At 37.6% G+C, this 26,741-nt stretch overlaps 1 protein-coding gene across 3 annotated transcripts in view; it reads right to left on the bottom strand.

Moving 5' to 3' along the window:
* RPRD2 (regulation of nuclear pre-mRNA domain containing 2) overlaps positions 1-26,741 on the bottom strand; it is a 113,394-nt gene that overhangs the window by 7,618 nt on the left and 79,035 nt on the right. For 2 of the 3 annotated variants that reach the window (XM_006861371.1, XM_006861370.1), the window contains exons 3-8: positions 19,098-19,198; positions 16,674-16,726; positions 15,552-15,678; positions 13,545-13,720; positions 6,178-6,460; positions 1,126-1,386 (exon numbers count right to left, since the gene is read on the bottom strand). In XM_006861371.1, the coding sequence (XP_006861433.1) occupies positions 1,126-1,386; positions 6,178-6,460; positions 13,545-13,720; positions 15,552-15,678; positions 16,674-16,726; positions 19,098-19,198 (1,001 nt within the window). Of the gene's footprint in view, positions 1-1,125; positions 1,387-6,177; positions 6,461-13,544; positions 13,721-15,551; positions 15,679-16,673; positions 16,727-18,015; positions 18,094-19,097; positions 19,199-26,741 lie in introns of all 3 variants that reach the window. The other variant, XM_006861369.1, reaches the window with a different exon arrangement.

Here is a 26,741-nt window from a genome sequence, read left to right as displayed (position 1 = left end):
AATGGAATTTTTCCATGAATTTTTATAGTCCTTATTTGGTACTTAAAATCATACATTTGGGGAAATCAAATTACTAATAGCACATGTGAAGATATGAAAATTCTATATAAATATTTACTTAGATATTTATGATGAAATGTTTATCATTTTCCTCAAAATAGTCTGGAATGGGTAGGAGTTTTGGTAGCGTAGTGGTTACGAATCGGGCTGCGAATCTTAAGGTCAGCAGTTCGAAACTACCAGCTATTCCGCAGGAGAAAGATGAGGCTTTCTGCTCCCTTAAAGATTTACAGCTTCGGAAACCCTACACAGGGTTGCTATGAGCTGTCAGAACCGACTCCATAGCACATAACCACCACCAGGTAGGGGGGGCACAGATGGGATTAGCCATGATTTACTTCTGAAGCTGAGCGACAGATACATAAGGGCATTCGCTACCTTTGTATATCTTCCATAAAATATTTTTCCATTAAAATTTTCCATAAAAATAAAAGCCCTACATATTTAATAACCCTTTTAGGAAGGGTTGTGAATAAAATTTTAGCTTTAAAAACTGAAATATTAGAAAAATTGGAGCTATACTAAATGTCTAATTGTAAAGGAATTGATAAATAAAATACAGAATGCTTTGTAGCAATTAAAAATGATGTAGTTGAAGTATTAATGGCAGGTTTTGAAATAGTTATATACAAAATACTTTAATTCTTGAAAGAAAAATTACTACAAATGTTTATTCTGCTAACACATTCTATAAGGAGCCTCAGTAGCAAAGTGGGTTATGTGTTGGGTTACTTGTGAGCAATATGAATCCACCAGACTCTCAATGGGAGAAAGACGAGGCTTTCTGCTTCTGTAAAGATTTACAACCTCAAAAACCCTATGTAGAGTCAGAACCAACTTGAGGGGATAATACCACATCTACATACACTATCTTTTGGGTAGCAGGATTATGGATATTCATTTTATTCTCTGTTTACCTGTATTTTCAAATCTGTATAAAGTGATCTATGTATTTGTTTTGTTTTATATGCTTTAATGCATTTGTAAATTAAAAACATACCCTTAATTTTAAATAAATTACAGAGAAACTAGACTGAGGGTTTAATTACAAAGATAAAATCTTACCAGTAGTTTTCATGACTGATGTCAAGCTGCTAAGGATAGAACTGATCTTTGCCAAATCCACATTAGCTAAGTTTGGCAAGGCCAATGCTGGGGAAGAGGACAGAAGAGATGTAGTCACAGGCTTTGGAAGAGGTGGGGTTGCCGTCATGGTCACAGGCACAGGGGTACTTGAAGAGGCTTTTGTGATACTCTCTGTTGGCTTTGTAGGTACAGAAGTGGATACAGCTGACTTCTCTACAGGCTTCTCCTTCCTGTCCTCCACTGTTTCAACAAAGACAAAAGATGAATGATATTATATCTCACTATAGACTTTGCTTCCACTATGAAATTTGTCCTAATATCTCCTAAAAGCACCACACACTCTAGCAAAAACAGCAGCTTCATGGTTTTATTAAAAGTCATATTATTCATAATTATCCTTTCTACCTCCAATAGCTGGTTAAAATAAATATCTTTCCCTAATTCATTTTGTTAAGTTACTTTTTTTTAATGCATGAGTTTATTCCAAGCAATTGATATTGAAACACCTTTGCAATCAATAGACGACTGTAGATTAGTTCTCTTAGTAATGCGCTTGTCTTAATCTTGTTGTGGTGCCTTAAAAAATGTCCACTTAAACTAGTGACTTCTCCAGAGATCTGCAGGGCCAGTTAAATTTAAGGCAGAGAAGTTAGCTCAGAATGTCATATTTTGGTTTTTTGTTTAATTCCAATGGGGTCATTTTGATAGATTTTCTGATGGGCCTAGGGCAGTAAAAGGGATTTATTATGAAACAGTTTTAAGAAAATTGAAAACTGAAGAAAAAGTCCAGTGAAATTGCACCAAGGAGTCTTTTTTCATCACGACAATGTCCCTGGGCTCATTCTTTGAAGTTGCAAGGGCTGTCCTATAAGAACGTCATTGGAAAACCTCACCCCATCCACCCTACAGCCCTGATTTTGTCTGTTCAGACTTGCTTCTGTTCCCCAAACTCAAAGAACATTTAAAAGGAACATGATCTGAACTGTTCAAGGATGGCAAAACTGCTGTTTTGAGGTGGTATAAATTAAAGATTGCAGAATTCTTCAGACAAGGAGTAAAGAAATGGAAATATTACCTTCAGAAGTATATAAACCTAAATTGGAGATAGGTTGAAAAACAGTGACTTCACACTTTGGTATTTTTGTTTAATAAACAGTACTATGATTTTGTAGCAATAATTTCTGCTGTAGGATAAATGCTAGACTGCTAACTGCAAGGTCAGCAGTTCAAATCGACTAGCTGCTTCTCAGAAACCATATACAGGGTCGCTATTAGACAAAACCAACTCATATCACTTAACAATAACTAGTATATATAATAGTAGTCCTGTTATGATATTGTTGGGTAAGCACACGACTGCAAGGTCAGTCGTTCAAACTCACCAGCTGCTCCTCAGAAACCCTATACAGGGTGGCTGTGAGTTGGAACCAACTCAAAGGCACTTAACAATGGCAACACTTTATATTATTTGTATGCATATATTATCTCTTCCAATAACAGTTCTTCAGATATCTACTAAAATATGTCATATCAATATCTATAGATCCTGGTGTCTAAATCTTCCCAGGTTCATAACCGTGTGCCTTATCATAAAATCTCTAGGCTCTACATGTCCTTTCTAGCCCTTTTGGGAACATAGTATGTTATGCTGCTTTTATTGTTAGCTACTGTCCAGTCAGTTCTGACTCATAGTGACCCTGTACAAGGTCCCCGAGGCTGTAAATCTTTACAGGAACAGAAAGCTTCATCTTTCTCCCATAGAGTGGCTAGAGGGTTTGAACTGCTGGCCTTGTGGTTAGCCGTTTAGTGCTTATCCCACAGTGCCACTAAGGCAACTTGCAGAGCCACTAGTGGGTTTGAACTGCTAACTTTTTGATTTGCAGCTTAAGCATTGCACCCTCAGGGCTCCTTAATATAATGAATTATGTATATATATCACCAAAACACATCCAGGATCCATCCTTACCACTCAAGACTAATTTGCTCACTGGCTACTCCCAGGTGTAAGGGAGGCTGGCAAAGGAGATTTAGGTGAAGATATTGTCAACGGATGGTACTAACCATTTTTTTTTTTTTGGCTGTAGAATTTGTTTTAATCAACTTTTAGAAAAGACAAATACTTCATTTTTGACATAATCTCCTTGCTTTTCAATACACTTTGTTCATCTGCCAACAAGCTTTTATATCTCCTTATTAAAAATGTTTTAGGCTGAGCTGTGAGCCAAGAGTACATTCTGTCTTCACTTCATCACAGGTGAATCTTTGTCCTCAAAGGGCTAGTTTCAGAGGACCAAATAGGTGAAAGTCTGAATGGAGGAAGATCAGGACTATAGAGAGGATGCTTGAACACCTCAAAATGAAATTTTTGCAAAATGTCAACAGTGTGAGCAGAGGCATGGGACCTGCATTGTCATGCAAGATCACAACGCCACTGGATAGCAGTCTCCTGTATTTAATCCAAATTTTAGGCTTCAGCACTTCAGTGAGCACCTGACTGTAAAAGCACTCTGGATTGTTGAACATTTTTCTTGATAGTATTCCAATATTAGCCCTTGAGAATCCCAGAAAACCGTACGCATCAATTTTCCAGCTGATGGTTAACTTTTGAACTTTTTCTTGGTTGACAGTAACTGAGAATGTTTCCGTTCCACACTCTGCCATTTACTCTCAGGTTCATAGTGATGAATACATGTCTCATCACCAGTAACGTTTTTGTTTTGTTTTTCACAGAAACTTTTATGTTCCTTTGAGTATTGGTCCAAATTTTGTTTGCATATGTCCAAACTCTTCTTTTTATGCTCTTCCATGAGTTCCATGTCGCACAAACTTTTCAAAGCCCAAGTCTGTCATGGATGATATCATAGGCAAAGCCATAGCTGATTTGCAAATATTTTTTTTTTAAGTTTTTATTGTGAATTATGTGATAGTTCACATGGGAGAACATTAGTTTTACATTCATTCTATCATATTTTGTTTCATGGCAATGATTACAATCCCCTCCATGCATCATCAAACAACCAAAGGGTATATACCCTGCAAGCCTGTCCCTCTGTCGTCAGCACACAGCCCCTCTCCCTCTCTGGGTCTCGAGTCCCAAGCTGCTCCATCTCTCCACGTCATCGTCTCTGCCTCCATTTCTGGTTTCACTGTTTCCCTGGGAAGGGTCCCGCACTCCGCTCTTCTCCTTTGATAGTCCCACGGACCTCTGCTCCTGGACTAAAGAGTCAACCACTCCCCTTCTTTTGATACAAGACATCTACCTTTACATTTCCAACCCTCACAGTCAGTCCTGATAGCAATTATTCACTACTGTACCACAACAGTCCTATCCCCATCTCCTTTCATCAGCCACACCCAAGATAGATTGGATACTACTCAGTGGAGATTCTATCTTCCTCGGCACCCACTGGATCTAGGCTCGCTCTTGAAAGCTTGTAAGCCAGTCACTTCTTGCCTTTGTAAGCCTCCCCGCCCCAGCATTTTGGGTAGCTAATGTCCAAGTTGCCCATCCCTGTATACCCTGTATATCGAGGGAGGTGTATGAATGATTCTCACTGTAAAGATTTGCTCCCTCTTTTGAACTACTACATCCATGGGTGTAGGTCAAGGTCATCAAATTGTATCAGATTACTCTTTTTTTCCCTCTTCTTTCTTCTTCTAGTCGAGTTCTGATCATCTAGTCACTGAAGCCAGGTCAAGTGGGTATTATCTGCAAGTGTGGGTGTTCTTGTGCATATGCCCTCTCTTCTCATCAGCTGGATGCTTCACTCTCCACTCTAGTCCTCTGTGGCTATGTTACTGTCTCTGGGCCCAGGAGTCCCCAGGTCTTGCCATACTGCTGGCCAACCAGTCAGACCACATGCCTGCTCATGTATTCCCCTTGAGTCTTAGTCTTGGAAGGGGTAAGTTACTTTTTAATGATCCTTTTGTATTTTCTTAGTATTTATACATTAAATCTGTATATTTCTAGAAGCTTGTTACTGTTTGGTACACATTTATGCTGCTATCTTTGGTAAGAATATGTCATAAATTATCCCGTCTTTTCTTTTACATTAACCTGAAAGCTTTCTAAGAGAGAGAAACTCTGCACATACTTTATCTCATTTTCCTTTCGCTCCCCAAATTGCCCTGCTGGAAGTGCAACAGATAAAAAACATATATTTGAAACCTCAATATTTTAACTCTCAGGTGCTTTTGAAATATACTCCTTTTAGTATTTTAAAGGCTATACAGATAGTGTATTAAATTCAACAGAATCAAACTACCTAGTAAGAACAATTTTAAAAGTTGGCGATGTCAGAGAAACAAATTACCAACCCAGGATAGTTTATAACAGTGTGGTAAACAAACTAGCTCTGAAGGTCAAGTGTAAAATTAAAGAATTCCAGTGTAAGTGCCCTTCCCTCCAGAGCAGTGGTGTCCAACACAAATATTTTTATTACAACATGTTTTCAATATAGAAATCACTAATGAGCTATTTTTCATTCTTTCTTTGGGGGTGTGTGTGGGAGAGTCTTTGAAATTCTTATACTTAAAGTATATCTATCTCAAGTTGAATAAAGTTCTTTTAGAGTTCAATGGAGTCCTGGTGTGACACTGTGGGTTAATGCACTGGACTGCAAAGATGGTTTGAACCACAAGGTCAGCAGCAGTTCAGGCTCACCAATTGCTCCTCGGAAACCCCATCCAGGGTTGCTATGGGTCAGAACCGACTTGACGGCATTTATCAACAAGTGTTCAATATCCACATGTAGCTGTTGCAGTTAGCAGTCCACTGTTTATCTTACAGCACCATACACATGGCTGGCTAGTGGCTACTATATTGGATAGTGCAGATCTAGAGCAAAGATTCTCAACCCATTTGGCAAAGCAAATCCTGAACCTCTGTTTTAAAAATAAAAATGCTACCTTGGTATTCTTGTCCTTATAAAGACTGAACTGTCTTTTTTAATACCTGTCTGCAGTTAAGACATAGGTGGAAAAGCAAAATACATAAAGAATAAGTTGTGTATTAATTATATACTGACATACCGATAATTTTTGACCCATCATCTTCCACATCTGAGAGTTCCATGTCTTCCACATCACGATTATCTGTTGCAGGCTCAGGTGTGACAGATTTCTCACTCTCCATAGCTGGTGACTGAGATTCCTCACCTCCCATTCCCTGAAAAGGGGACTCAGAACCAGTTGGGGAGGGAGCATCCATGCTTGGGGAAGGGACTGGTGATTCTTCAGGATCAGGAAGAGTTGACTTCAATTGATCCAGCTTCTTCTTTAAATTATTCACTCGATTAGCAAAGGTTTTATATGCCTAAATAAAAAAAAGAGAAGAATTTATTTATTTTTTTTGCTGGCTTTGGCTGCTTTTATTTATTTATTTATTATTGTTATTGTGAATTGAGTGATAGTTTACATGGGAGATTACTGGTTTTACACTCATCATAATTTTGTTTCACTGCAATGATTACAACCCCCTCCATGTATTAATCATTCAACAGTATTTGCTTCTATTCTGTTGTTTTTTTTGGATGTACACAAAAACATTCAGGAAAATATAATAATTTAAACAACCAAAGAGCACATTCTGCAAGCCTGCCTCCTGGATGCCAGCACACAGCCTTTCTCTTTCCATGAGTCTAGAGTCCTCAGCTGCTTTTTCTCTTTCCCTCGTCTCTGCCTCCCTCTCTGGTGTCACTGGTTCTCTGGATAGGGTCCCACATTCCGCTCGTGCTCTTTTCCCTGGATGGTCCTAGGGTCCTCTGTTCCTGGAATGTAAGATTTACTACTTCCCCTTTTATGTTACAAAACTTCTGCCTATACAATTCATCAGTCATGGTAACAATTACTATTGAATCATAAGACTCTTATCCCCATCTCTTTTCTACAGACCCATCTAGACAAGATGAAAACTATTCGGTGGGGACTCTACCTTCCTCTGCACACTCTTAAACTAAACTCCCTCTTGAAACCTTGTAAGCCAGTCACTTCGTGCCTTTATCGCCCCTCATTTTAGGTAGCCAGTATCTAAGTTGCCTGTCCCTATCTAACCTGTATACAGAGGGAATAGCATTGATACTTGATGTAAAGGCTCCCTTCCTCTCAGTTGGTATTTTGAGCTACACATCCATAAGTATAGGTCAAGTTCATCAAACTGTAGCGACTTACACTTGTTTCCTTTATCAAAATTTTTTTTTATCTTCCTCTAGTCAAGTTCTGATCATTCAGCCATCAAGCTAGGTCAAATGGGTATTATCTGCCAAGTTTGGGTAGCTTTGTTTGTTCTTCTCATAGTCCATGGTACTCTCAATAATCTTTTTTCAATACCGTATTTCAGATGTATTCATTCTTCTCTGGTCGTCCTTATTCATCATCCAGCTTTCACATGCATATGAAGTGAGTGAAAATACCAAGGCTTGGGTCAAGTGCACCTTAGTCATCAAAGTCATATCTTTGTTCTTTAATACTTTTAAAGAGGTCTTTTACAACAGATTTCCCATTGCAATGCATCATTTGATTTTTTGACTGTTGCTTCTCTGAGCATTGATTGTAGATCCACATAAAATTAAACCCTTGACTATAATTTTTCTCCATTTATCATGATGTTGGTCCAGTTGAGAGGATTTTTGTTTTCTTTACAGTGAGTTGTAATCCATACTGAATAAAGGCTCTATTTTTAGACCTTCATCAGTAAGTGCTTCAAGTTTTCTGCACTTTCAGCAAGTAAAACTGTGTCACCTGCATATCAGAAGTTCCTCCAATCCTGATGCTGCATTCTTCTTCACATTGTCCAACTTTTCAGATTCTTTCCTCAGCATACAGATTGAAAGAGTAGGGTGAAAGGACACGACTGATACATACCTTTCCTGATTTTAAACCACATAGTATCCCCTGGTTCTGTTGAAATAACTGCCTCTTTGTATAAATTCCACATGAGCACAACTATGTGTTCTGGAACTCTCATTTTTTTTTGCAGTGTTACTCATAATTTATAATTATCCACATAGTCAAATACCTTTGCATGCTCAATGAAACACAAAGATCTTTCTGGTATTGTGTGCTTTCAGCCAAGACTCATCTGACATCAGTAATGATATCCTTTATTCTACATCCTCTTTTGAATCTGTCTTGAATTTCTGTTAGCTCCCTGTTGATGTACTGCTATAACAGTTTCTGAATTATGTTGAGTAAAACTTTACTTGTGTGATGTTAATGATATTGCTCAATGATTTCTGCATTCTGTTAGATCCCCTTCTTTGGAATGGACACAAATATGATCTCCTCCAGTCAGTTGTCCTGCTAGCTGTCTTCCAAATTTCTTGGCATAAGACTGCAAGTGAGCACTTGCAGAATTGCATCCATTTGCTGAAATATCTCAACTGCTATTCTGTCAATTTCTAGAGTCCATTCACCAATGATATCAGTGCAGCTTGCAGTCCTTTCTTAAATACCACTGGTTCTTGATCACGTGTTCACTTATGAAACGTCTGAGCACTGGACAACTCTTTTTGATACAGTGACTCTGAGCATTCCTTCCATCTTCTCTTAATGCCTCCCACATCATTCAGTGCTTTGCCCATAAAGTCTTTTGTTTCCATATTGCAACCTAGAGTGTGAATTTTTTCTTTACTTCTTTCAGTTTGAAAACTACCAAGATTGTTTGTGATAGTTAAGGTTTTTGCCAACTTGGTGAGGCCTGGATTCTCAGATGTTTGTGATAGTTAAGGTTTTTGCCAACTTGGTGAGGCCTGGATTCTCAGAGGTTTGACAGTTAAGAGGCAGTAGCAATCCCCAAATAATGAGATCACTCCATGATGTGATCAGTCCTGATATATAATTATCCTATCAGGACTGATCCCTGATACCATGTTCAAAGCAAGTGAGAAAAAGTTGTAAATCCTCACTTTTATAATGTTACTGAGGCCAAATGTAATCTGCAGAATTAATTTGCATCTTGAGTCAACTTCTTTTGAGATATAAAGAGATTAAACAAGCAAACAGAACTCAGAGGGACCTACTACCATCAAGAAGAATTAGGAATGGAGTTGGCAGGGCTCCCTCTGAGTCCTTGTGTGTCTAAAATTGTCTGTATTGTTTTCACATTTGCTTTTTTAGTTTCACTGATTGAAAATTATTTTCTCTCACAGCTTAGAAAGCATTACTTTATTGCCTTTAGCAATGCTGATATGAAGTCTTTGTAGGATCCTTTTTAGTTGTTGTTAATTCTGACTCAAAGTAACCCTATAGGACAAAGTAAAGTTGCCCTGTAGGGTTTTCTGGGCTATATATTTATGGAGTCCTGGTGCGGCGCTGTGGGTTAATGCGCCAGACTGCAAAGTCGTTTGAGCTGCAAGGTCAGCGGTTCAAGCTTACCAGCCGCTCCTCGGAAACCCTATACAGGGTCGCTATGGGTCAGAACCGACTCAACAGCACTTCACAACAACAACATTTATGGAAGCAAACTCTCACATCCTTTTAAGGTGACTGTTTTTTCTGTCTGAATTTGTTTTAATTTTTTTCAGCTTCTACTTGAACTTCCAGATTCCTGGTGTGGTGCTATAGGATTAGCACTGGACTGTGAATCACAAGGTGACAGATCAAACCTACCAGCTGCTCCTCCAAAACCATATACAGGGTTGCTATGAATTGGGACCAACTCAACAGCACTCAACAACAACTTGAACTTGCATATGAGCACTTGGTGGTTCTGTAGTCTGCCCCTGATCTTGTTTTGACTGATGACATTGAGTTTTTCAAGACCTCTGACTAAAAATGTAGCCATTCTGAGTATGTCTATTCCATCTGGTGAGGAGCCACATGTATTATCACCATTTAAGTTGTTGAAAAAATGTCCTTTCCAATAATTAGGTCACTGGTCTTAAGACAAAATTTTATCATGCAACTTCCAAATTGTATTCTAACACCTAGGGTCATATATCCAACTACCGATCCTTCTTCATTTCCTACTATTGCATTCCAAACACCATCAATGATCAATTCACCTTGAATGCATGTTTGATCAATTTCAGATTGCAGAAGTTGGTAAAAATTCATTTCACTATCTTTGACATTAGTAGTTGGCATGTAAATCTGAATAGTAGTTGTATTATTATACCCCCTGAAAGGGTCTGGACGTTTTCCCATCACTAACAGCATTGTACTTCAGGACAGATCTTGCAGAGTTCTTTTTGATGATGAATGCAATGCCATTTCTCTTTAATTTGCCATTCCCTGCATAGCAGACCATATGTTTATTCAATTCAAAATGGCCAATACCTGTCTATTTCAGTTCACTTGTTGTTAAGTGCTGTCGAGTCAGTTCTGACTTCATAACGACCCACTTTAAGGTTTCCTAAGAGCAGCTGGTGTGTTCGAACTACAGACCTTGTGGTTTGAAGTCCAGTGCTGATCCTGTAGCACCACACCACTAATATCTAGGATATCAGTCATTTCATTTTTGATGACTTCCGATTTTCTTAGATCCACACTTCTTACATTCGATACATTCTGATTACTAATGCATGCTTGCAGCTCTTTCTTTTTATTTGAGTTGTACCACATCAGAAAAGCAAAGTCCTGAAATCTTTACTCCAACCGTGCCATTAAGGTTGATTCTGCTTTGAGGAAGCAGTTCTCTCCCAGTCATATTTTAAATGCATTCAAACCTGAGGGGCTCATCTTTCAGCACTATACCACACAATGTTCCGCTGCTATTTATAAGGTTTACACTGGCTAATTATTTCACCAGGTTGTCCTTCTTTGTCTGTCCCAGTCTGGAAGTTCCACTGAAACTCTCCATCATGGGTGACTCTCCTGGTATTTGAAATACTAGTGGCATAGCTCCTAGCTCACAGCAACACACAAGTTACCATAGTGTGACAAACTGATAGCAGGTAGGAGACTAAAAAGTCAAGCAAAGGTTTTGGCAGCTACCTAGTACCAGAGAGACAACATTTAGAGCTTATGTTCTGTCAAGTTAAGAGGACCTAGTAAATACCTAAATAAATTATTGTAAATAATTTAGGACAAGAATAAAGCCCCTTAATAAAAGTTTCCAGACAGAAAAAAACAAGTCACCTAAAGAGGATCCTACAGCCTTCACATCAGCATTGCTAAAGGCAATAGAGTAATGCTTCTAAGCTGTGAGGGAAAATAATTTTTTAACCAGCCAATGTGAAAACAGAATACAGGCAATTTTAGACATACAAGGACTCAGAAGGAGCCCTAGTGACACAGTGGCTCAAGTGCTCAGCTGCTAACTGAAAGACTGGTGGTTTGAACTCACCAGTTGCTCTGAGGATTGAAGATGATAGTTTGTTGCTGTAAATATATAGCTCTGAAAACCCTACAGGGCAAATTTCCTTTGCCCTATAGGGTCACTTGGAGTCAAAATTGACAGCAATAGGCTTTGTTTTTAAGAACTTGGAAAATTTATTTCTCACAGACCCTTTTTGGAAAATTTCTCGAGGATGTGCTCCAGCGAAACAAAACAGCACAAAAAAGGACATGGAATCTAAGAAAACAGAGAACTCAACATAGACTAGCAGTAAAGCAAAATCCTAGGATGAGAGATCTGGAAAGCTATCTAAAACTGAAAGAAGAGGACTGAAATTCAAGAGGTGATAAGGATAAAACTGTGTGCCCCACTTCTGAGTTTAAAAAAGAGCAGATAAACACATACCAAGGAAGGCAGATGCCATTTAAAGATGAGCAAAAAAAACAAGGAATGCCCAGGGATATCAACAATGAAGAAATTAACATGGCCAAGACCCTAATTTGTACTTTTAATCTACAGTACTGTGAGAAAATAAATGTGCTCATTTTTTTTCTGGTTCTCTAATGGCACCTACTTGTGGCATTTCTGATACAGAGAATTTGAAAACAAAAACTGCTGTTGTTGTTAGAGGCTATGAAAAGGCAAAGTATGTAAGAAAAAAAGGACCATTACAAATACTAGAAAATAAATTAAAAAGTTATAACCAACGTTACTTAAAGAACTTGTAGTGAATATTTACATAGTTAAATGTAAATATAAAGCATAAACTTTATTTTCAATCTTTAGAATAAAGAAGTAAGATGAATTAAGATACATAATAGAATATAATTATTATCAACCATGATCATGTAAAAACATAGTCAACTAAGTTGGGAAATTGAAGGAATAAAAGGAAAACTAATTACAAAGGGATAGGGAGGTTAATATCCTCATTTTACAAAGTGGGAAGTCTATAGTAAATGGTCACAAAATAGTACTTTAATTTACAAAAGTAGTCAATAGAAGATTTAAAACAGGAAGTTAATAGATATTTAGAAATATGGAGGCAAATAGGGAATGGGAAGAGAAACAGAAAGTTTACTTTTCATTATTACTCCTACAGTACCATATATAGTAATTTAAAGAAAAAGATTTAAGTAAGCATAAACCAGACTGTTTCTTTCAGAGGTCATTAGATAAATGTCTGATCATCAGTCCTTCTCTTCCTGGGGTGGTTGGAAGTGGGGAGGAAGGAGGTAATTAGTTCAATTTACCATGGTATTAGTAACAGCAACTTTTCTGGCTTAAAAAAGTATACAGACTTCTACCCAGTTTTATATAACAGTAACCTCTACCACTCCTATTTCAGTTTGTCATACTATAGTGGCTTGGTGTGTTACTGTGATGCTGGAAGCTATACCACTGGTATTTTAAATATCAGCAGAGTCACTCACAGTGGACAGGTTTCAACAGAGCTTCCAGACTATGACAGATTAGGAAGAAGGAGAGAAGGACCACTTCTGAATGGTTAGTCACTGGAAATCATAAGAAAAGCCGTGGAACACTGTCAGATACAGTGCCGGAAGATGAAAACATTATCAATAGTATAGCATAACATTGTTAGATATAGTGCCAGGAGATGAGTCCCTCATGTTGAAAGGATCATCATACTTGGTAAAGTGGAGGGTCAACAAAAAAAGGAAGATCCTCAAAGAGATGGATTGGCATAGTGGCAGCAGCAATGAGTTCAAGCATGACCACTGTGACATTGGCACAGGACCAGGAATTGTTTCATTCTGTTGTTCATGGGGTCACTATGAGTTGGAATCAACCTGACAGCAAACAACAACAGTAGCCTGGCAAACTATTTTTTAATAGGCTTAAGGCATCAAGTTTTAGTAAAGCACAACGGGTGGTGGTAGGGTATGCATGAGGCGTTAGTGTCAAAAAGATTCAAGTCTTAATCTAGACTCCACCACCTGCTACCTATATTACCTTGAACAGGGTTACTAACCTTAAAAAGTAACTTCTTCATTGTGAAATGGAGAAAATAATATGTTTCCCCACAGAGTTGGACTACATATGTAAACAGTCTCCACCATACAATAAGCATCAATAAATGATAGTTTTAATTATTACTTACATTGGCCACCACTTTTACTTCTTTGTATTGGGCTTCATAGAAAATTCCAGCATTTTCCAATGCTTCAGTTAGTGAGGGCCCGTTTTTCACCTGCTTATCTAATCCATTCACAAATTCCTCCAATTTAGAACTTGCCTCCTCAAATTCTTTGGAGAACTTCTTCCCACCTGTTTTATCTAAAAGAACAACACAAGTTTTCATACCAAGATAAAGAAAAAAATTAATCTTTTGAGGATCATTTTCTCTAGATGAACTGTGAACATGTTGTTGCTACCTCAGTATGTTACTATTTTTAGTTTCATGTTGGCTTTTTAAAAAATCTGTTCAAACTGTCTTCTTTTAAAAAACTTTTTCTTGTCAATTAGATGAAGGTTTACACAGCAAATCAATTTTCCATTCAACAATTCACATATATTTTGCTGAATGTCACAGATTACAATACTCACAATGTAACATCACTCATCCCACTTCTACCACCCTGTGCTTCCCTGTTTCTACGCCTTCTTTCTTAACCCTTTCCTGCCTTCTGAATTTTGTTCTTGGGCAAATGCAGTCCTTTTGACTGCAAATGGTTGATTGCCCCAAGTGCACACCTCCATAGTGTTAACCTCCATAGTGTTAAACTGTTCACCTTACAGACCTACTGTACGGCTGAAAATCAAGTGACAAGGGTGATTTCAGTTTTAGGACTACAGGATGACTGAGAGCCAGTCATGAAGGTTCACCAGTAAACCTAATCTGACCAGTAAGCCTAATGTGGCTCTTTTTTTTTTTTACTATTTCAAATTTTGGTCCACATTTTTCTCCCACTCTATCTAGGATCTCCTACTGTGATCTCTTTTACTGTGGTCAACAGTGGTACTTGAACACCATCTAGTTTTTCAGATTTTTATCTCATAGTTTTAAAGCTGACACCTTAAAGAAACTTCTAAAAATCACAAAACAGATTATTAAAATGGTTCATGTGAACTTGCTGGAAGGGAGCAAGAGTATCTCCTGAAGGCATTTATAATTAAGGTAAAGAAAAGAAGGTTCAACTGTAAGAAAATTTGTTGGTTGCTTCCTTTCTTTACAAATGTGATGCCACTTAGAAATAAAAATGAAGCTCAAGTCTGTTAACTATTTTGCACTTTAGAATGTAAAAACTAAGATACAAAAAAGTAAAGCGACCTCTGTGTCTATCACATTCAAGATTCTTTCATAACTGAAGATCCTAATAATCTGGTATAGGAAGAGTACAAATTATTACTTTTTTTAAACAACAGTAACACATGCAGACTGTTACTTACTCCCCTAAGCATACTTCTTTGGAATATGGTTTTCAATATGGCTACAAAATTTGGCTCTGTCTCATCAGCTGCATAACTTGGGCAAACTACTCACCCCTTAGAAAACCTCAGATTCCTCATTTATAAAACAGAAGTTTTTAATACTCTTCTGGGTTGTTGTGAGGATAAAATTAATAACATAGTGTTAAATTTAAATCACAGTAAAGAAATAAACAGATTCCTTAACAAATAGATACTATACCATAATGAATAGCTAGCAGTCACTCAATAAATTATTTCATAAATATTTATTAAAAGCTTACCATCTGCCAAGCATTTTCTAAGCACTGAAGCTATAGCAATGAACAAATCAGGATAGTTTCTGCCTTCATGGGGCTTATATTCTGTTATTAGAATGATTATTATTTACAATATAAAAAAAATGAGAGAGAACAACTAATTATGTAGTTTTATGGGGCATTACAGTGACTTTGTTAAGTAACATCCCAAACCAACGTTCTACTCAATGGCATACAACAACAATAACACACCAAAAAAGCATTTTAATGGGGAAAAGTAAATTTATATGAATTAAATTACTACCTAGAAAACCAGAGGTGCTACAACTGCTTTACATAATTTAAAGTTCTTTTAGTGGGGTAGCCAGACTCCTTACTGGAAAATGACAGGTTTGAAAAGGATACATGGATTATTCTATTTAAAAGAATGTAAATGTTACCTTTTAAGCATTTGAGGGTTTCTGTGCTGCACACATCCACCCTCATAGTTGACAACTGTTTTTCCTTCAATTCTATCTGGTCTTCGGAGCGTTTATAGAGCAACAGCTCTTCAATGAGGGCCTGAGACTGAACACAGATGGGGGTCAGATTTCATATACGACATCACTTACTTATTTACCCAAAAAACAAAAACAGAAAATGCTAAACCCTAACAAAACTCTGAAAAAAGAAAACATCTACTTTTCCTTATACTCAGAGAAATCAATTCTCATGTTGAACCAACTTTTCAGTTATACAGTTTTAAAATCCTTTTCTTTGTTTTTGTTTTTTTAAACCAATTTATGGTTACGGACTTAAGAATGAAACAGACAAAGATCTGCTATTTTACATTTTTGAATTATAGTAACAGTCTTATGATATTTTAGGAGTCCTGGTGTGGCAATGTGGGTTAACGTGCTAGATTGTAAAGTCAGTTTGAACTGCAAAATTGGTGGTTCAAGCTCACCAGCTGCTTCTTGAAAACTCTATACAGGGTTGCTATGGGTTGGAACTGACTCGATGGCACTTTATATAACTCAGTTTGTTATAAATATTCACAAAGTAGGTTATTTCTCTAATTGTTGTTGTTGTTAAGTGCCGCCGAGTTGGTTTTGACTCACAGCAACTCTGAATTTTGAGGAGCGGCTAGTGGGTTTGAACCACTAACCTTATAGTTCAAACCAACCTTGCAGTCCAATGCATTACCCTGCATCACTACACCAGGATTCCATTTCTTTAATTAGGGATGCAGATAGTCCAAGAAATCTAATTTTAATCTGATTCCTTTAGAACAGTTTAAATGTGTCTAAAATATGTTGTTGTTGTTGCTATGTGCCGTGGAATCGGTTCCGACTCATAGCGACCCTGTAACAGGGTTTCTGAAGCTGTAAATCTTTACAGGAGCAGAAAGCCTCATCTTTCTCCCGCGGAGCAGCTGGTAGTTTCAAACTGCTGACCTTGAGATTAGCAGCCCGATTCGTAACCACTATGCTACCAAAATAATTCTTAATAGGCCATACTGGAAACTAACACAAAAGGGGTGAATAATACTCTGGCATGTTAAACATTATTCTGTAACTTACTCGGAATTCAGCAACTATCTTAGACTTGAGAGCGGCTTTTGGATTTGCAGATGCTGTTGGGAATGAAACAAAAGGTCATTAAGAATACAGACACAAAAAGTTAACTAATAATGAGAAAAAAACTTCAGCTCTATAGTTATGAGTTTACTCTTTGATCATGAGTCAAACATGCACATTTAAATCATAATATAATTGCTAGAATAAATAATGGAATATTAAAATTTAATTACTCCAAAGTATTGTTAATATAAAAATATACTCTACTATTTAGATAGGCCTAACCTACTTACCTCAAACAGACCATTGAATTTAGAAAGCCCTAGAATTACTGATTTGGAGAAATTGAGATACATGAAGTACCTTTTCCCCCTAGTCTGATTGAGTATAAGAGGTTCTTAATACCTCAAATTAAGTGTTCAGGAACAAAAAATCCAATTAACCCCGAGCACTGGTTGTAGAACCTTACTTGTTTACAAATATCAATTCTATTCTTAGGTATTTTGCATTGGATTTATTTTTCTGCTGACTCAATTTATAGCAAAAAATATGATGGGAAATTTCTAAGCATATTATCCTGTAGTTGAACTTTGGCTGCAATGACGACGCTTGTTGTTCCTAAGCATGCAATTTATGATCAAAAGGATGTCAAAGGTCTCCCTGATTCAGGATGAATATCAAATGCTCACTGGAGCAAAACTATCCTAAGTGTCTTGTTTCACCTCCCAATTCTCACTGTCTTTCACTGAGTTCCCTCCACACCTTCAAGGCTCTCTCAATATTCCACAGTTTGGCCCACAGCAGCCTATCGCATGCAGTATTCCACTCCCTTGATCTCATGCTGGATAAATATGATAAACATAACAGGAGCTCCAGTTAGAGAATGAGCTTCTGGCCAGGATTTGAGGCCCAAGTCTAATCTGGCAGAGTGTATCCCCAAATCTGAAGGGTTTCATGGCTCCCACAGAAATGCTTCTTAATGCCTAGTCTCCTCTTCAGTTTTGTTGTTTAAAGTCAGCTGCCTCTAACTTCATATATCTTTAAACCTGAGAATTAGTCTGAGCACTATCAAGTATTTTTTTGTTCTTCTTTTATTTCCCCAACTACTCTTGAATCTTCACTCATTTAAACCCTTTTTCTGAATTTCCTTTGTTTAAAAGTGGCTTTTTGTTTTAAGAAGTAACTCCATGATGGCTTGTTTAGTATAAGTCATTGGGAGCCTCCCAGGCCTGGAAAACACAGGCTTGCCCATGGTTTATGCCAGGTACGATGCCAAATGGTCTACATTTTCTTCTGCTCCAAAAAGAGGAGGTAATTTTATATTAGTTGAGATTTTGGTCCTTACTTTGTGATTTCTTCCACTGCTTATTCGGTTGTTTGTTCAGATTTTCTTTCAGCTGCTTCTGAGATTTGAAAGTGGTACCTGGAAAACATTTCAGTTTTTGCAATCTGGCATTATGGGAAGCTGTTCTGTCTGTCCACTTCAGTGCCAAAGTTGTAGCATGAATGAAAAAAGGCAATCCGAGACTGTGTGTTGTTTCTTTCCTTTTCTTTCATTTTTGTAAAAAACAAAACAACAAAAAAACACCCACCTGATCTAAGAAGCTGTCAAATAAACAGAATTTCTATTATCAATGAAATTACCAATTTTGAACAGAACAGGGCCAGAGGCTTAAAAATACTACTTAACAAGTTAAAATAAAGAATTTAACAGCTTCTTAGAAGATGCTATTTTTAAAGCAAATTTCTATTCAAATGCTGGTCATGTTATTATTAGATGTCACCGGCTTCTATGCAATGACTTCAATTCCGTGCATTTAACACACAGGGACTAAAAGTTTAGTTTGGTTTTAATAAGTATACACTTACACTGCAATTCTAAACCAAAATAGTCTGAAAACTGTCGATACATGCTTACTAACTAACATATAGCTTGTTGTTAAGTCCATCGAGTCGGTATTGACTCATAGTGACCCTGTGTTTGTTTCTGAGAAGCAGCTGGTTAGTTTGAACCACCAACCATGTGGTTCAAACACACCTTACGGTCAAGTGCTTATCTTACAGTGCCACACAATATAATTTAGTGCAATCAAAACCTTGTCCAAAAATTCTCCAAAACTTAAGAGAGGGTAGTGTGTATTAAACACAATGAAAGATTTAAAATACTTAAAGCAAATGCAGGAAAGTAATCATATGTCTTAATATGCTGGAATTTCTTTAGTCAATTAAAAAAAAATCCAACCCACCTCCAAACTAGTTTTAATTTTAAAATATCTAGATTTTTACAAGTATTTAATTTTAAGCAAGCAGGGCCAGATCAAGGCTTTATTTCTTATCAGTAAGCAACAGGACTAGATCTGTAAAGTATGCAATTTTAAGATACAACACTGACTCAAATTTTACTTCTAGTAAAGAAAAGATACTTACTCAAAGCTTCTCTTAATGCCATAATCATTTCTTCTGGGTATACATTTCTATCTTCCCAGATTTTAAAGATTCGTTCTACAGATTTCGAGACAGATGGATCCCTGAAAAGGTGAGACAGACACATATAAAAATGTTGATTTATAACCAATCTAGAAATCTGAGAACAAAACTGTCAACAAAATCACTTTCCAAAAGTTTTCTGATGTTTATCCAAAAACATTTTTTTTCAGTGTCCAAGACTAAAGAAATCTTACATACTTTTACTCAATACTTTTGTTTTTAAGGTTTGACAGAAAATGTTATTGTGTGTCGTCGAGTCGGTTACAATCCACAGTGATCCTGTATAGGGTTTCCAAGGAATGGCTGGTAAATTTGAACTGCCGTTGACTTTGCAATCCAGCACATTAACCCACAGCGCCACACCAGGACTCCCTTTGATATAAAATAATATGACTCAAATCATGTACTAAAGTATGTTTTCCCAAAAGTTCTCATATAATATTGTAAGAATACATATCTAGAATGAAGGCAGTAAGGGTTTCTGGTTCACAGTTGGGTGACTTCTGTGTAGAGGTTGGTGATCTCTCTTGCAGAGAAAACTCAATAAAGTTAAAGTTCACGAAAAAGAACCACCAGAAAATTAACACTAAAATCAGGTCTTACATGGAATTAAAGATATAAAAAAAACAATGCAGCGAGGGCACAATATCATAATGAAGAGAAATCAACCTGATTCTGTATTATCTTAGGACACAAAATAAGAACAAAAAGATGAAGTTATAGGGAAAGAAATTTCAGGAGACAAAAATATTCTAAAATCACTGTCAAAAGACAAAGCAGGAACTTAATCTCTCCCTAAGCAAACCCAGTAACCCATAAGATTGAAGCATAAAAGGAGGAGCTCTATAATTAATATCAGCTTTGAGAAGCCCTGGTGGTACAGTGGCTACATGCTAGACTGCTAACCTGAAGGTGGGTGATGAGACCCCACTAGAGGTCCACAGCAGGAAAGATCTAGCCATCTCCTCACATAAAAATCACAGTCGACAAAACCCTATGGGGCAGTTACATTGTTTTATAGGGTCACTAAGAGTCAGAATCAACTTGATGACACACAACAACAACACTATCAATTTTACAGTCCCTTTCAAACACGAGTCTAGGAGTTCATTTGTTCACACAGAACTTTTCTGCCTCAAAATGGCATGCGTAGAAAACAGAGAAAATAGCATTACATTTTCTAGAAGTTTATTAAACAAAATGGGAAGACTACTCTCATTTCTTCTCTTTTTATACTGAGACCCTTCCTCTCATTATAAAAGGAACATTTAAAAAGGTATGAATATGAAGAAAAAATTAACTTATGCACACCAAATGGTGAGCATACTTGTAAATAATATGAAATAATATATAAATTTCAATATTACTATCTTCTAGTCCTGGTGTGGCGCTGTGGGTTAATGCGCCAGACTGCAAAGTCAGCAGTTCATGCTCACCAGCTGCTCCTCAGAAACCCTATACAGGGTCGCTATGGGTCGGAACTGACTCGATGGCACTTACCAACAACAAAAAGTCTTAATGAATACAAGTATCTGAGACATGCTTTCAATTATTTTGGCTATAAACTTAGGAGTAAAATTGCTGAGTCATATGGTAATCCCTCTACCCTGTTTTTATTATAAAAACAAATCTAATACAACATTTGCCAACTCAACATTCTTAGGGTATACAGCTATCAGGCTGTACAACCATCACCCATAACTGTTGCCAAATTTCCCACCATAAACAAACATTCAGTGTTTCCTACGGGACATATGGTTTGTTTGTTTTTTAAATAATATTTTACTGTGTTTAAAGTAAAAGTTTACACAGCAAATTAGGTTCCCATTGAACAATTTGTACACAATTTCTCCCCTTCCTCACATAGCCATTAAATAGCAAGATATTACCAACTTATTTCAAAACAAAGCTGACAAAGTATATAAAAGGGGTGCCCTGGTGTGAAGCTGTAGAATAAGCACTGGACTGCTAACTGCAAGGTTGGCAGTTCAAATCCACCAGCCACTGTGAAGAGAAAGATGAGACTTTCTGCCTCCATATGGTTTAGAGGGTCGCTATGAGTCTGAACCAAATTGACAGTACTTAACAACAAACTATAGGTATCATAGTTCAAATAAACAAAACCTGTGTCTCAGGAAAATATCTTTCCTTTATTAATACTTTATTTTTGGGATATCAATAGAATAATGTGCTTCATCTTAGTAAATATTTGCTAAATGAGTGAACAGAAAACTAAACAACAGGTTACCTCAAGGGAAAAACTCCAAACCCACTGCCACTGAGTCAATTCCAACTCACAGTGGCCCTGTATAGGGTTTCAGAGGCTGAAAATCTTTCTGGGAGCAGAAAGCCTCATCTTTCTCCCACAGAGCAGCTGGTGGATTTGAACTGCCAACCTTAACAGTTAGCAGTCCAGGCAGAGCTTATCCTACAATGCCACAAAGGAAAAACAGTCAATGCTTAATCAAAAAACCCTAGAGCTCAGAAATAGTCATGGAAAGAAATAACTTCATGTTAAAAACCTTTCTACTTTTTATCTCCCAAAAGAATTCTCATTTACACAATTTTACCTTTCTTATTTGCCTATTACAAATGTCTTCTCTAGTGAGTCACCTGTCTCGTATTATGATGTCTCTCAAATGTGCAATCTTAATTTTGATGTAATCAAATTCATAAATGTTTTTACCTGTGCTCTGTGTACTGTTGCTAAGTTCTGTTGAGTCGGTTCTGACTCATAGCGACCCTGTATAGGGTTTCCAAGGAGCGGCTGGGTGAGTTTGATTCACCAACCTTTTGGTTCAAACTGACCTTGCAATCCAGTGTTTATCCTACAGGACCATAAAAAGCTTTATATCCCCTTTATTTATTAAAAATTCATACCTCAACATCTTTTAAAATTTTGTCTGATTCACTAGGTCGTGAATACATTTTGAAAGTATTTTTTCCACAAGGAAAGACTATGTCCCAGAATCATTTACTGAAAAGTTCACTTTTCTCCCACTGATGTATAATACAACTTCTACCATTTTCTAGGAGTTCTGGGTGTGTGGCGCTTTAGGATAAACACTGGACTGCTAACTGCGAGGTTAGTGATTCAAACCCACCTTAAAAACCCTATACAGGGAAGCTGTGAGTCAGACACTCAACTCAATGGCACTGAACACTACCACTAACACCATTTACTAACTACAAACCACAAGGTCTATGGTTTAAGCTCACCAGCCGTTCTGTGGGAGAAAGATAAAGCTTTCAATATTCCCGTGACGATTTAAAGCCTCAGAAACCCTATGCAGGGTTGCTATAAGCTGGAATTGACTCGATGGCATTTAATAACAACATATAAGTATGGGCCCATTTCTGGGCTTGGTAAAGCTGAACGTCAGTGAAAAAGAGGACAATCCCCAACAAGATAGACTGAGGCAGTAGCAACAGCAATGGGTTCAAAGGTAACAACTGTGAGACTGGCACAAGACCGGGTAAATGTTTTGTTCTGTTGTGCATAGGGTTACTATGAGTTGGAAGCAACTCAACAGCACCTAATAACAGGTCACTAATTAAACTTTCAAAAGGAACTAATAGCTTTCATCTTGTCTAGATGGGTCTGGTGAAAAGAGATGGGGATAAGATTCATAAGATTTCAATAGTGAATAATTGTTATCATGACTAATAGCGACTATCACAATTGTAAAGGTAGACGTTTTGGACCAAAAAAAGGGGAGTGGTTAATCCTACAGTCCAGAAACAGAGGACCCTAGGACCATCAAGAGAGGTACGCACAAGCAGAATGCGGGACCTTATCCAGAGAAGCAGCAGCGCCAGAGATGGAGGCAGAGACTGGGGCATGGAGAGGGTGAGTGGCTGAGGACTCTAGATTTACGGACTAAGAACTGGTGGCCAGGAGCAGACACAGAATGTGCCCTTTGGAGATGTAAATTATTATATATGCCTGAGTGGCTTTTTTGTTAATTTTTTTTTTTTTAAAAAAGCTAACTAAAGTGGATAGAGAGAAATACTGTTAATTGATGGTACATGGAGGGGATTGTAATCAATGTAATGAAACAAAGTATATGATTTGTTGAATGTAAAACTGATGATAAGCCCTGTAAACTTTCACTCAATCCACAATAAAAACCTTAAAAAAAAAAAGGGGGGGGGACTAAACTCAATTCATTTACTCAATTTGAAAATCATGTTTAATACAAATATGTCTTTTCTGTGCTCTATTTCAGTCTCCTTAAATACTTATTACTGTTTGAAACTGTGAAATATAAGACAGAAAACATTTACTCGTGCATATGTAGATAAAATTATTCAACAAAAATTATAAAGCCAATACTCATGAAATCACAACAGAAGACTTCATACTCTCACCTATTCACCTTAGATTTTTTAAGATGTTATTGTGAATTGAGTGATAGTTTTACATGGGGGAACATCAGTTCATTTCATTGCAATGATTACAACCCCTTGCATGCTTCATCATTCAATAGTATTTGCTTCTATTCCCTCTATCTTTTGGGGTTTTTTTTTTTGGACATGCACCAAAACACTCAGGAATATATAATCATTCAAACAGCCAAAGGGCACACCCTGCCCCCAAGTTGCCAGCACACATTTCCTCTCCCTCCATGAGTTTAGAGTCCTCAGCTGCTCCATCTCTCCATGTAATTATCTCTGGCATCGCTGCTTCTCTGGGCAGAGTCCCACACTCTGCTCCCACTCTTCTCCCTTGATGGTCCCAGGGTCCTCTGCTCTGGGACTGACCACTCACCACTTTTTGCTACTGAGATAGATTTTTGTGACAATGGTTTCTTTACTTTCCTTAGAGTTTTAATACCTGTTAGTTGCTGTCAAGTTGGCTCCAACTCATGATGACACCATGTGCAACAGAATGAAATGTTGTCTGGTCTTGTTCCATCCTCACCATCTTTGGTATGTGTGAGCCCATTGTTGCAGTCCTCATGTCAATCTATCTCAAGGAAGGTTTCCCTCATTTATGTTGATCCTTTATTTTACCAAACATGTTGTCCTTTTCAAAGAGTCCTGGTAGCACAGTGGGTTATGCACTGGGCTGCTAATCACAAGAGGCTTTCTGATCCCATAAAGATTGATCGCCGTGGCAACCCATTACAGGGTCACTATAAGTTGGAACTGACTGGGCTGCAGCAGCAGCAACTGATAGTCTTTTCTAGCAATTAGTTCATCGTGATGATATGTCTAAAGTAAACAAGATGAAGTTTTGCTATCCTTGTTTCTTCAGAAGCATTCTAGTTGAGCTTCTTCCAAGGCAGATTTATTCATTCTTTGTATTTTGAATGTCTTCTACTCTTAAGGGGCTCATCTTCCAGCACTATACTGGACAATGTTCTATTGTTATCCGTAAGGTTAAGGTTCTCATCAGCTAACCTGGGGAAGTACATTGTCAGGTCTTCCTTCCTAGTATATCTCAGTCTGGATGCTCCTCTAAAATCTGTCCACCACGGGTGACCAATAGCATAGTTTCCATCATCATAGCAGCACACAAGCCACCTGACAAACAGGTGGTGGTTTAATACCTAGGTATGTATAAATAAGTTTATTACTGTCAAATTTGAACTTTGTATAAATATATATATGAAATCATATGTGTGTAACTAATCCTTTGTACATTCAATAAATATTTTATGAGATTTACTTATTTCTTCTACCTGAAATTCACTCACTTTATTATTGTTGTTGTTGTTGTTAAGTGCCATAGAGTCCGATTCATAGCCATCCTGTATAGGGTTTCCAAGGTGCAGCTAGTGGGTTTGAACTACTGACTTTGTGGTTAGCAGTCCAGTGCTTATTCTACAGCACCATGCCAGGAGTCCACTTTATTAGCAGTCTGGTATTCCACTGTATGGACTCCTGGTGTGGCACTACAGGATAAGTACTAAACTCTTAACTACAAGGTCAGCAGTTGAAACCCACTAGTTGCTCCTTGGAAACCGTATAGAGAGTAGCTATGAGTTTGAACCGACTCAACTGGCACTTAACAACATTCCATTGCATGAGCATTCCACAAAATATCCATTTTACTAGAGGGTAAGTAGCTGGGCTGTTATCAAATTTTTATTAGAATAAACAATGTTGCTTTCAAAATTCTCTTCCATTGATCTTGCTGCACAAAGTTTCTGGGGAATAGAAGCTTAGGGATGAAATAACTAGTGTATACATAACTTTGAACTAGTGGTTGTGCCAATCAACTTTTAAATGATATGATAACTCCCATAACGCCACAATGTGTGTCAAATCAGGTAGGTATATGTACCAGTTATTCACTGTCTTTCAGCTCCAAACCCACGTTTCTTTACCTTATTTTGTAATACTAGAGCCAGACTCTGCAAACCTGTATAGAGGTTCCAAAGAACGACTGGTGAGCTTGAACCACCCACCCTGTGGTTCAAACTGACCTCGCAGTCCAGAGCATTAACCCAACTCTGTAGAGCGATGGAACAGGATCCGCTGAAACTAGCTGGTGTGGTCTTGTAGGAAAAGCACTGGACTGCTAATGACAAGGTTGGTAGTTCAAATGCACTAGCCACTCCTTGGAAACCCTGTGCAGGGTTCATTTTGAGTTGGAACCAAATAGATGGCACTTAACAATAACAATACCTCCATTGTTGTGGCAAAGAAGCAGCAGGAGAGCACCCATTTTTAACTGCAAGAGCAACCCTCTATTGTTCTAAAATGCTATCAGAACCTCTATATGTTTATTCACCTGAGAAGAGAACATCAAAAGAATCCCTGCTGCCTCTTCAAGCCTTGTGGTATTACTCCAGGGCCCTCTACTGGCAGAGTAGAGCCAAGGAGAATATTTGCAAAGTCTGGCTCGAGTATTATAAAATGAGGTAAAGAAACGTGGGTTTGGAGCTGAGAGACAGTGAACAGCTGGTACACACACCTACCAGATTTGACAAAAATTACAGAGTCCAATGCCTTTGTTCGTAAGACTGTGGCATTATGGGAGTTATCATATCATTTAAAAGTTGACTGGTATAACCACTTTTTCAAAGTTATGTACACACTAGTTATTCCATCTATACAGGGTCGCTATGAGTTGGAACTGACCTGACAGCACTTAACAACAACAACAACAACAACAACACTTTTACCTATTTCACATTTCCTTGTATTAAAATTTACCTGTTGCAATTCTGGCAAGTGGTTTCTGTTTTTTGACTGTTGTTATGTGCCAATGATTCAGTTCCAACTTTATAGTGTCCCTATGACAAACAAAACAAAACATGCCTGGCCCTATATGATCCTCACAATTGTTGCTATGTTTGAGAGCACTTTTGCAGTCACTGTGCCCATTCATCTTGTTGAGGATCTTCCTCTTCACCAACATGACATCTTCTCCAGGGATTAATCCCTCCTGATAACAAATCTTGCCATCCTTGCTTTTAAAGAATATTCTGTCTCCTGATTAAGCCTTGGTTTATATAGGCTTTACCTCAGTAAGTAAAATACAAGAACTTACTATTTGTGAGTTAATGCACTAAACTGCAAAGTCGGTTTGAACCATAAGGTTGGTGGTTCAACCTCACCAGTCGCTCCTCG

This window comes from Chrysochloris asiatica, unplaced genomic scaffold, assembly GCF_000296735.1.
Source record: "Chrysochloris asiatica unplaced genomic scaffold, ChrAsi1.0 scaffold00042, whole genome shotgun sequence".
In the NCBI taxonomy this organism is placed as follows: Eukaryota; Metazoa; Chordata; class Mammalia; order Afrosoricida; family Chrysochloridae; genus Chrysochloris; species Chrysochloris asiatica.
This window is presented reverse-complemented; position numbering and strand designations above follow the sequence as displayed.